Below are 12065 nucleotides of genomic sequence, written 5' to 3'. Positions count from 1 at the left end.
CCCCTGTCCTAGCCGCTCCCGATTTGGGCTTTTATGGGTGTCTTCCTCCGCTGGTTCTTTGAACTCTTCATTTCTCTCAAGTGACTTTTGTTGAGTGACATGAAGTCCAGGTTCACCACGGTGGTTTCCTTCCCGTTCTCCACCAGGTCTCGGCCTTGGATGCTCACGGAAACACAGTGGAGGGCCCGGTCCCCATCACAGTGGAAGTGAAGGACATCAATGACAACAGACCCACGTTTCTCCAGTCAAAATACGAAGGCTCAGTAAGGCAGAATTCTCGCCCAGGTAATGGGAGTCTGGAGGTATTTACAGAAAGCAGGAAGGGTATCCGGCAGAAGGGGCCGATTTATGTGGCTAACAGCTGCAGCAGTCACTCATTAAGCACTTCCTGTCTTACTGAAATTTCACAGCAATCCTCTGGGAGTTGTTTTATTATCCCTATTGCTCTAGGGCTTGATTCCTCGGCCTTGGCACCATGGATATCTTGGGCCTGATAATCCTCTCTTTTCTTGGGTCAGGTGCTGTTATATACATTGTAGGATGTTTAACAGCATCCCTGACATCTACTCCCCAGACGCCAGTAGCAACACCTACCACTAAGTTGTGACGACAAAGATGTCTTCAGACATTGTCAAAGGTTCCCTGAGGTTCCCCAGTTGAGAACCCTATTTTACAGTGAGCTTTAGGAGACCTTAGAGCTCTGTACCACTTTAGAATACTCTGGAAAGGTGAGCTCACTCTCCCCTATCCTCTCAGGAATCTGACATTCTCATGGTCAGTGTTTGGCTCCCATTTCTTTTTCTTCTCTTACTTCCAACCCTAGACTTATCCATTCACTATGCTCCTACCCTTCATTTCCACACAAAAAAGAAAACAAAAAACAAAAAGGCACAGGTGTGCCACAGACTTTACTGAAGATCTGGGGAGATGAGAGAGCATTACATCAGAACAGTGCACAAATAAGCATGAGTATTAGACTTCTGTGTTCTCAGAAAGATTCTTGGCCATGTCCATCAGCTCACTGTCAAGTTTCTCTCTACGCTAGTTAATCTCACCTCTCATTCTTGAATGGCCTCTTCCAATAACTCAGGAAAAGTGTTCTGTCCACTTTATTATGTGGAGCAAGTTCACTGTCTTTGCCCCTGAAATTTCATACCGAAGACTCTCTAATAAGCTCAGCCACATAAGCATCTTCCACATCTTCCCCTTCCTCTCCGCATCGATAGGGTGTTCTAGATTAGTGGTTCTCAAACTTTTTGGCCTCAGGGCTCTTGCATTCCTCTAAAAATTGTTAAGGACTCCAATGAACTTTTGGATACATTCAGTGGTGTTATATGTGGATTACACCCAGAGGGGTGCTGGTAAATGTTGAATAGCTGTCTCTCTGGGCAGGGGGTGGGAGTGGGGGTGGGAAGCCCTGCTTATAGTATTTACCAATTTCTGTGGGAAAAATATTCCTGCCATGGCCTACTTAAATTTTCAATGGTGTTAATAATTTGCTCAGAAAACTTCTGGAAATTCAACTATTAGCTCTCTCGAGCTGGCTCCAGTACATCACTAGTTATATCTACCGATATTTATCATGTTAGAAATTAAAACGGAGAAACTTCAAAATTTATTAATTCTTTTAAAATCATAAACATTTTAATAAAAACTATATTTTCAAAAAACAAAAAGACTTATCAAGAAGAGTGGCATTGTTTTATTCTTTGCAAATCTCTTTAGTGCCTGAATTAATTGAAAACAATTGTATTCTCATGCCTGTTTCTGTACTCATTCTTTTGCAACATGCTGTTCTGGTTGAAGCATATGAAGAAAAACTTGCCTCACATAGATATGTACTTGGAAAAGGGAGGAATATCATAAAAGCATTTTGAGATAACTATGGATATTCTTTGATACTATACCTAAACTCAACAAGTAGTGGTTTCTTAAAAGCTGGTTACCATGTGGAATCTGAAACCATATTAATGCCTTTTCTTTGGGTACTTCTTTACACTAAACTCCATGAAATTAACTTGTGCTTTGAGTGGATCTTTTTTTACATGTGCATAAATTTAGACTCCACTGACCCTAAAAACAGTCTTAGAGACCCCTAGGGGTCCCTGGATCATACTTTGAGAAACCTCATCCCAGGGAAAGGAAGCAGAATAAAGGTTTATTTTCCCACTGATATGAATTATGGCATCCCCCCCCCCCCCCCAGAAGGCCAAAGTGGCTCTGGTTGGTTTGGGTTTCAATTAATATCTTTTTCTCTTTCTGGGTATGTTTTGTTAAATAGGAAAGCCTTTCATGTATGTCAATGCTACAGACCTGGATGATCCAGACACTCCCAATGGCCAGCTTTTTTATCAGATTGTCATGCAGCTTCCCAAGGTCAACGATGTCATGTACTTTCAGATCAACAACAAAACAGGGGAAATATCACTTACCCTTGCAGGTAAGTCCACGGATGCCTTCATAGGACTGATTCAAAAGAAGGGACCGACATCTGTGTTAGCTTCAGACACATTTCCCTTTCTGTTCTTCCCTACTTTCGATAGGATCGAAGGAATTGGATCCCAGTAAGAACCCTTCCTATAATCTGGTGGTCTCAGTGAAGGACATGGGAGGCCAGACTGAGAATTCCTTCAGTGACAGCACATCTGTGGATATCACGGTGAAAGAGAATATTTGGAAAGCACCCGAACCTGTGGAGATTGTAGAAAACTCAACTGATCCTCACCCCATGAAAATCACTCAGGTAGGGCCTAAGAAATGCCTAGAGCCCATTGGATAAATGTTCTCCCTTTGTACAAGCCCACTTTCATGGTCTTCACTGGTACATTTATTATGTACATTTTTTCCATAGCATAATTATAAAGCAAACTAAATAGATAAAGTTCCTGGCCCCAAGTCTCTGGAGTTTACTATCATGGGTAAACTCTGACCAAACTGGATTCATATCTCTAGCTCTCACTCTATCATCTATCTATCTATCTATCTATCTATCTATCTATCTATCTATCTCCATCTCCCATCATCTGTATCTGTATCTATCTATACATCTTTAAAAGAGAACTTCATCTAAGAGTCCCAAGATACCATTGATGTTTGTTGTTCCCTGTCAGTAGTCTGGGATATGGCTGCACTAGAGTGGGTTGTATATGACACACGCATCATGTACATGTATATGATTTGAATTTTGAAAAGCTGCTTCTTACTCTTGTGAGGAAAGTCTCTATCCAGTAGACTCATCCCACCACAGATGGAGGGACATGGACAGGATTGACCGAGAGTTGAGTAGGCAGCCTCTTTACCTTTGGAGACCACCCTCCCCCAACTCCGCCTCCCCTCTTCATTCACGTGCTCCCCCTTCCCACCTCTGTGACTAATGCTCTCACCCTGAGACCCCTCTTCCCTTAGCTCCTGTACATACGTGCTGGCTCCACTCAGATCTGATCTTTTCTGGAAAATCAGGAGTTTCCTTGACTTGAAAGCTGTGGGTTAGTGAGAGAGCACCGGGTTTGGAAGCAGATAACCGAAACCATGTCCTTGCTCTGTTACGTTAATGATTGATCATAGAAGAAGTCATTTAACTGTCCTGAGCTCCAACCTCTCAACAGTAAAATGGGGATAATAACACCTGTCTGGGTTTTCGTGGAGATTAAATAAGAGGTCGTGTCTGTGAACGTGGGTAACAGGGATTCATGTTAGGAGTGAGCCCCAGGCTGTGGTCCCCCTAAGGCTGTTTTAAAATGACACTGTTGTTAGGAAGCCCTGGGATGGTCCACCCCATATACATTGTGAAACTTAAAAGGATTTTTATTTATTGAATGTTGAATTAACGAACCTCACCAGGAGGAGGAAGAAAGATCAAAAGCCTGAGTTATTCTGCTTTACCAATGAAGAAAGTATGTCAGGACTCAACTCCATGACAGTTGCAGATTTGGAGCCTTTACTAAAGTCTTCCTATCTATTACTTAGGCTATCCCCATAAGGATCTGTAAATGCTAAAAAGAATGCATATGCTTGTTTGCTCTCGGGGCTGTCGAAGGAAAAAAAGTCTGGTGTGCCACACCCACTGCCCCTCCTCACAATTTGGTATCTTTCCTCACAATGCACTTTGACCCCATAGGTGCGGTGGAATGAGCCAGGTGCTCACTATTCCTTACTCGAAAAGGAGAAGCTGCCAAGATTCCCGTTTTCAATTGACCAGGAAGGAGATATTTATGTGACTCAGCCCTTGGACAGAGAAGAAAAGGATTCAGTGAGTAAAACTGGGAGGAGTTTCCCAAGGGACAAGACCGAGTGCTGCGCTCACAGAGAGCTGAGAGCAGAAAAGATTTTACTTAACACCAGTAACAACAACCCTAAACCGTACATTATTGATCTCAAGACATAATAATATCCCCACAAATCTGATCCATTTTTTTCTCATTTCCCAATTCTAAGTAAACTGGAAATAAGGGAATTAAACGAAATAGAATTGAAACAGTCATTTTCTCTGCCTTTTAAAGGCAATGATGGGGTCATGTCTTAACGCTGATCTTCCTGTTGTAGTACGTTTTCTACGCGGTTGCAAAGGATGAGCTTGGAAAACCACTTTCAATCCCACTGCACATTCATGTGAAAGTTAAAGACATTAATGATAACCCACCTACGTGTCCACCTACAATGCCGGTATTTGAGGTCCAGGAGAATGAGCAAATAGGTAAGGAATGAGAGCTGTTCAAAGCTGTGTAACTGTCTTTCTTGTGTTAACTCTATACTCCCTTTATCCTCTCTGTCTTGGAGAAGGTGGACAGGTAAACCTGATTGATGATCAGTTATCCACTAGCACAGTGTAGAGGTTGAATACACCTTGAGACTCACACAAGTATAGTTTTCTGGCTCAGTTACTATCTGGGTCGTGTTCTTAAATTGGAGCATTTATGGCTACTAACACCACCACTACCACTATTACTACCCCTACTAGTACTGTTACCACTATTAATACTACTACACCCTCCTTACCACTAGCACTAACACCATAACCGCTTACACCACTATCCTATGTACATATATAAGATTATCTCATTTGCAATATTTTTTACATAGATCCTTATTTGCCCTCTAACAAACTCAGTAACAGATAAAACCACCGAATTTGATAAATAATTTTAATCAGCATCTACACCCAAGGTCAGATACTCTATAACAAATAAGCACAACAAATGGAAATTGACTTTTGACCCTTGTTGCTCCCTCTCTAGGAGGCTGATAATAATAGTTCAGGAGGCTGGCTGGTAGATGAAGTTCAAGTCCTATCCATTTTGGTCTTTTTGTTCTTGACTTGCTTTGTGTTCTTTTACTGTGTCTCATGGTAGCTTTAGTTTTGCACAGGGACAACTACTAGGAGAACATTATGCTCTCTGGAAGTTTTATTACTTCCCTGGATTTAGGTAAACTCTAGTCTATTACTCCTTGGTGTTGAGTCAATTGGCTGAGCAGGCTGGCTTTTCTTGAAATGTTTTTGTCTGTTGTTTCCTGTACGTTTCAGAGGGTTAGCAGTATCTTATGACTGATGCTTGGGGCTCTGCTGCCCTTCTGGGCAGATCCTCACATGTCTGTGGACCTTCTCATCATTTTCTTCTTATCTCTCTCTTCTTGCCACACACTCTTGACATAGTGGCTGCAGTCCTGGTGGCTTGGTAGGCACTGCTTGCATGGCTTGCTTGCTCAATGCTTGCATTTTCCTCCTCACTGTCAGAAATCATATGCAGGCTATGTATTGTCAGTGTGAGTTGCTTAGGTCCTCTCTTTTTCATTTATGCCAATCCTTGCTGCAACAGGAACTGTTAAATGACAACTTAAAGGATTTTAATTAATTATAAGGGAGAATCCTCTAACAGTGACAATTGCGTAGCAATGGAATATGTGTCAGTAGCTGAGAATCACTTTTTGGAAATCTGGGATGATCTGTGATGCTGAGTGAAGGCAGAAGACCCCTGAGGACCCTTCCAGATGATGCCTCAAGTCTCTTTGCATAAGGTCTAACCTTTAGTTTATTAGTTGTCTATTGCTGCATAACAGATTGCAGCATAAAACAACAAACATTTATTATTTTACAGTTTCTGTGAGTCAGGAATGGGCCAGGAATTCTAATAAATCAGCACAGATTGAATTGATTCTATATATGTAGGCTAAAAGAGATGTAAAACAATGCCCCTGCCCGGTAAGGGGGGAGGGGGGACCTTACTGTTTAGCTCAAAAAATACTAAATTATTTCTTTGTACGTCTATATTCTCCTATTTGGTGTCTTCTATTGGCCAGAATCTTATGAGGCTCAAGTATTAGCAACGCCAACAGGAATTCCGGAATCCCACTTGCTACCAAGTCCTATGTGCTCATATAGGAATTGGCCTTTCATAAAGCACCACTTCTCTAAAGTATTTCCGAGGGCCCCAAGGATCAGTTTGAGATGCCACTTGGTCCTGGCCTTTGTCTCAGAGACGTGGCACTCCTTTCTCCTCTCGTCCACAAATACTATACTCACCCTGAGTGCCACCCCTCCTGGAATTCCCCCGGTCACTTCATGTCGAAAGCTCCGGGGCCTCTGGCAGCCGGGGTTTCCTGTGGAGAGAGAGCAGCGTCCTTGGTGTTGTGCTCACTTGTTTGGGGGAATGGCCCAGAGCAGGGCTGCTCAGACATCAAAGGGTCCCAGAGTTCAGCAAGACACTCTTTGTTCCAGCACGCAGATCTTTTTTTTTTTTAAAGCAAGGGCAGACATGTGCCACAGAGGTGACTTGGTTGTGATGGATTCAGAAATAGCAGCTGCCGAAACCGGTCTGGCTCAGTGGATAGAGCGTCGGCTTGCGGACTCAGGGGTCCCGGGTTCGATTCCGGTTAGGGGGCATGTACCTGGGTTGCGGGCCCATCCCCAGTGGGAGATGTGCAGGAGGCAGCTGATCGATGTTTCTCTCTTATCGATGTTTCTGGCTCTCTGTCTCTCTCCCTTCCTCTCTGTAAAAAATCAATAAAAAAAATATATATATAAAAAAAAAGAAATAGCAGTGGCTACTGTACTAAATACATCCTCCTCTCCGCTCTGTTGCTCACGATGGCTCCTTCCTCAGCCCCTGAGGCACAGCTCCATGGGCCCAGCTCCATTACAGACGGACATAGGAAGTCCCCTCCCCCCCCAACAAAATCCCTTCACGTTTCCATATGTCAGCAGATGCCAACTGACATGGGAGGTGGGGACACACCTAGCTCCACAAGTGGCACATAATCCAGTCTCAGGCCCACCTTGGGGTTGTGGCTGTGTGTAGAGAAACCCACGATTCCTATTTCACGGAGCAAGATGGTCCAGAACCGATCATACCTCCCCCAGAGCTGGGTGAAGTCCTGAGTCATCACCTCTGACTTAGGGAACGCCTTGGACTGACACACTCACAGAAATAAATCCTCAGGGCCAGGAACGGCAGCGAGGCAGGGAGCATGCGTGCCTGCTCTTTGCCCCGTGTTATCTCTGGGGTGGAGTCCACTGTTGGCCTGCCCTTTAGTGAGACCATTTGCCTTGCATATTAGTGTCCGAGGGTGTTGTGACAAAGTGCCACAAAGGTGGGAGCTTAGCACGCCAGGAGTGTATTCTGTCACAGTCTGGAAGCTGGAAGTCTCACATCAAGGCGCCTGCTCGGGGGGCTGTTGGCACGCCCTGGCTGCTTGTGGTAGCACAGCCCTGGTCTCTGCCTCCTGCTTCACATGGCCTCCACCTCTGTGTGTGTGACTTTGTGTTTTCTCTTCTTATGGGAACACTAGTCACTAGATTTGGGACCCACGCTAAATCCAGGGTAATTTCATCACAAGATCCTTAACTAGTTACATCTGCAAAGGCCCCTGTTTCCAAATAAGGTCACAACGAGGTTTGGAGTGAACCCGAATTTTTGTGGGACACTATTTGTTATGGGCTGAATTGTGATTACCTCCCTCCCCCCCTGGCCCCAATTTATAAGGTAAAGTCCTAATGCCCACTACCTCAAAAGCTGACTATTATTTAGAGAAAGGGTCTTTTAAGACATAAAGTGAAAACAATGTCATTAGTGTGGGTCTTAATCCAATATGAATTCTTGTTGGCATTGCTAATGCTTGGGGACATGAGTCCCACAAGATTCTGCTAATATAAGACACCAAACAGGAGAATATAGATATACTAAGGAATAAGTTAGTATATTATTGAGCTAGACCATAGCCCCCCAAAGGGCAGGGGCATTGTTTTGTACCTCTTTTACCCTAAGAGTGTAGAATAGACTCAGTACAACATTCTGAATCCATCACTGATGTGCTGTTCTTCCAAGAAGAGGGAAATCTGGACACAGACATGTACAGAGGCATGACCATGTGAGGACACATGGAGATGACAGCTACGTACAAGCCAAGGAGTGAGGACTCGGAAGAAACCAGCCTTTCTGACACCCTGATCTCAGACCTCTGTGAGATCCAGAAATTGTGAGAAAATAGCGTTATGTTGTTAAAGCTGCCCAGTCGGTGGCACTTTACGTTGGCGACGTTATCAGACTAATACACGACTCAACACACTACACGATGGGGAGGGTTAGAAGAACCAAAAGAAATCTAAGAACTTTAGTCAGCGGTTCAGAGTTATGTACAGAGCGTTCCAGGGACCTGCTGATCCAGCAGAACCATTGAAAATAGATGGAATAGAGTCTGTGATGGGTGAATTTTCTTCTTCCCTTCTTCCCAGTGAGCAGTATTGGGACGCTGGTTGCCCACGACATGGATGAAGAAAACACTGTCAACAGCGTTCTACATTACAAAATTGTGGATCAGTTCCCTAAGTTTCCCAAAGATGGACTCTTCCTCGTCCAGACCTACACGGGGGTGTTCCAGTTAGCCAAGCAGTCCTTGAAGAAGCAAGACGCTGCCCAGTACCTCTTGACCGTGGAGGTGTCCGACAAAGGTTAGTGTCACATTCACTGTCCAGAGTGAAAAACACTTGCTTCCCTTTTCTTGTGATGTGTTAGGCTGTTCCAATGCCTGGGAGCATTAAAGAAGGATGCTTCTTAAGAGTCCCTGCTTCCTATGCGAAACACGTGCAACACGGAGGCAGCTGGTCCAATGGCAGGTCAGGCAACATTGTTGTGTTGGTCCCGGTCCTCCAAGAAGCAGATGCCGAGAGATTAAATGTAGGAGAATTCTATGAGGAGAGATGCCTCTGAGAAAAAAGTGGGGCGAGATACAGAGGAGGCTGGGAGAACCATCAGACTGTAATATAAGCCTGACCCCGAGTGAAGGCGATAGGGAAGGAGGGCTGGTGGGAGTGTCATAGACCACTGAGCACGGTCATCGGGGAGTCTGAAATTGGACGCTGATGGAGTCCATGATCTTTAAGCATGGGCCTCCCTGAGCATGCCTGCCTTCTTCAGTCGCTGGCTGGGGGCAGCTGTGGGGAGCAAGGCCTCAGTGCAAGTGTGGTGACGGATTACGGAGTGTAGCAGTGGGGCCATCATCCTTTAATGTCCCTGTTGTTGGAGGTTGGCCAGGCACGTTGTCATGGCCACCATAATCATAAACAAAAAAATGACTTGTATTTCCCAATTCTTCCTTTCGGACTCCAAGTATCCTACCGTGTGAAAGTGGAGGGAAAATGCATCTTTTGGGAAGCTTGATCTTCTATTACAGTGGATCTTCCTCATGCCATGACCCTTTCATACAGTTCCTCATGTTGTGGTGACCCCCAACCATAAAATTATTTTTGTTGCTACTTTATAACTGTAATGTTGCTACTGCTATGAATCGTCATGTAAATATCTGATATGCAGGATGTATTTAGGCGACCCCTGTGAAAGGGTCGTTCGACCCCCCCCAGGGGTCACGACCCACAGGTTGAGAACCGCTGTTCTATTAGCTTCTAGTTAGCCACTTGACAATATCAGGAAACATTCTTCCATATTCCTTACACAGTTTCAAAGCAAGTGGTTCTTGATTTTGTTGGGTCACAAGACCTTTTGAGAATCTGAAGAAAATGATGCATCCTCAAACCAATGCACTCATTCTCAGACAAATGTGCAGACACAGAAAATACATGTATTCCGAGACATACTTTTGTTAGGGGCATGCTCACTGCAAGGTAAGAATCTTTCTTGGAGTTACAGCTGAATCTTAGATTAGCAAATAGTTCAGTTAAGTGTTATGCTAGGTGTGCTAGGAGGCATAGATTATAAAGGCATGGAGGAAAAAAGGGCGACATTTCACACTGTGCTTCACATTTTCCCCCCTCTTTACACAGAAGTTGATACACAGAAGAGGACTGGGGTGTAACAGCCCCCAGTGCAGAATGTTTGAAACTTAGTAATTTGGCAAATAACGGGGGCCTAACATTTGTCTAGCATTATGTTAAAAGGTACAACAAAAGTGATAATGAGTACAAAAAACCACGATGAATGAACAATCTCACACGGACAGACATCCATTCTGTGAACATTTACCTTCTTTGCAGCACCTGAAGGTACTGAGGATGCATGCGTAGATAAGACCCCTTGTCTGTCCTGAAGGTGTGAATAAATAAACTGTGAGAAACATGTGCAAGGTTGCCTGTGAAGGAAAGGAGGGACTCAGCGGAGGGAGAAGGAGGGTAAGGCTTTTTGGAAGAGGTGAAAGTGCAGGGGCACCCGAAGCAGTTTAAGGCTGGACGAGCACAAAGTGGAAATCAGATTACATGTTGTCTCTGTACCTGAACACGCCTATGGAAAATATATGATAAAATATATGTATACATAAATATGTATGTGTGTTGATGAAATAAAACATTCTAGTATATGCTACAGAAAATTAGACACCAGGCTGTAAATTAGCATAGTTTTACATAAAATCAGGGAGGGCTTAGTTAACAGCGGTTCTCAACCTGTGGGTCGCGACCCCTTTGGCGGTCGAACGACCCTTTCACAGGGGTCGCCTAAGACCATCCTGCATATCAGATATTTACATGACGATTCATAACAGTAGCAACATGACAGTTATGAAGTAGCAACGAAAATCATATTATGGTTGGGTCACAACATGAGGAACTGTATTTAAAGGGCCAGAAGGTTGAGAACCACTGGCTTAGTACTTTGGCGGCCCCCTGCTGGCCCTAATGAGGTGTGTGAGTGCAGGTCCCGGGCACCCCCAGTCTTTAGCCATTTTTGTCCACAAATGTCCTGGGGACCAGCCCCAGCTTTAATCAACATCCACTTATTTAGACTTCAGTTACGATTAGATGACATGCCCGGGGCACTGAGCAGGAGCTCTGGAGTCAGACCGCCTGAGTCTATTCGTTAGGATCCCAAGCAGGAAATAGAGGGGCCCCCTCAAAAGGAGGAACCAAAGAGAGTTTAAAGAAAGGTTGTGGGCAAGGTAAAGGAAACCAGCAGGCAGTGTGATGCACAGCGGCCAGCCTCTCCTACCCTAGGGCCTGAAGGGTTGAGGGAAGGGAGCATTCCCGGAAGTGGCAAGCCCCGGGCCTGTGGCTATCCACAAGGCCGCTGGCCCTGGGAACCCCACCAAACCTTTCGCCTCCTGCCCTTCCTCCCACTTCCTGCCAGAATTCTTATTGGCAGAACCCAACTGGTACCCAAAGGGCCAGAATGCCCACTGATGCAGTTGATAAGGTGGGCCTCCCAGACACAGAGCAGGGAGAAGGGTGGGGAGTAGGTGTAGTGGACAAGGGAGCACGTAGGTTTATAAATTCTGGCTGGACCCCTAGTTCGCTGTGTGACCTTAGTCAGGTTCCCTAACTTCCCTATCCCTTGGCTTCCTCATTTGTGAGTCAAATGAATGACAACAGTACCTACATCATGAAGTGAATATGAAGATAAAAGAAGCCATGCAGGTGAAGCACTTATACAATGCCTGGTACCTAGAGAGTGCTAACGATTTTGTATGATGTCAAGACCTCAGTTCTTTTGTTATCTAGATTTTATACAAAAAATGACTGAGGCCCAGAGACCTTGAGTGACACAATCAAGCTCTCACACATCTGACAAGTGGCAGAGCCAGAATTTGAGCAGTGGGATTCCAGAGTCCAGGTTCTTAATATTTCTATC

At 44.7% G+C, this 12065-nt stretch overlaps 1 protein-coding gene across 2 annotated transcripts in view; it reads left to right on the top strand.

Annotated features, from left to right (window-relative positions):
• Positions 1–12065, top strand: part of CDH17 (cadherin 17) — a 59275-nt gene that overhangs the window by 26936 nt on the left and 20274 nt on the right. For both annotated transcript variants that reach the window (XM_036338601.1, XM_036338599.1), the window contains exons 5-10: positions 147–285; positions 2282–2440; positions 2544–2743; positions 4118–4249; positions 4543–4693; positions 8726–8941. In XM_036338601.1, coding sequence (XP_036194494.1) covers positions 147–285; positions 2282–2440; positions 2544–2743; positions 4118–4249; positions 4543–4693; positions 8726–8941 — 997 coding nt within the window. The remainder of the gene's footprint in view (positions 1–146; positions 286–2281; positions 2441–2543; positions 2744–4117; positions 4250–4542; positions 4694–8725; positions 8942–12065) is intronic.

The sequence above is a fragment of the Myotis myotis genome, unplaced genomic scaffold, assembly GCF_014108235.1.
Source record: "Myotis myotis isolate mMyoMyo1 unplaced genomic scaffold, mMyoMyo1.p scaffold_m19_p_16, whole genome shotgun sequence".
Classification (NCBI taxonomy): Eukaryota; Metazoa; Chordata; class Mammalia; order Chiroptera; family Vespertilionidae; genus Myotis; species Myotis myotis.
This window is presented reverse-complemented; position numbering and strand designations above follow the sequence as displayed.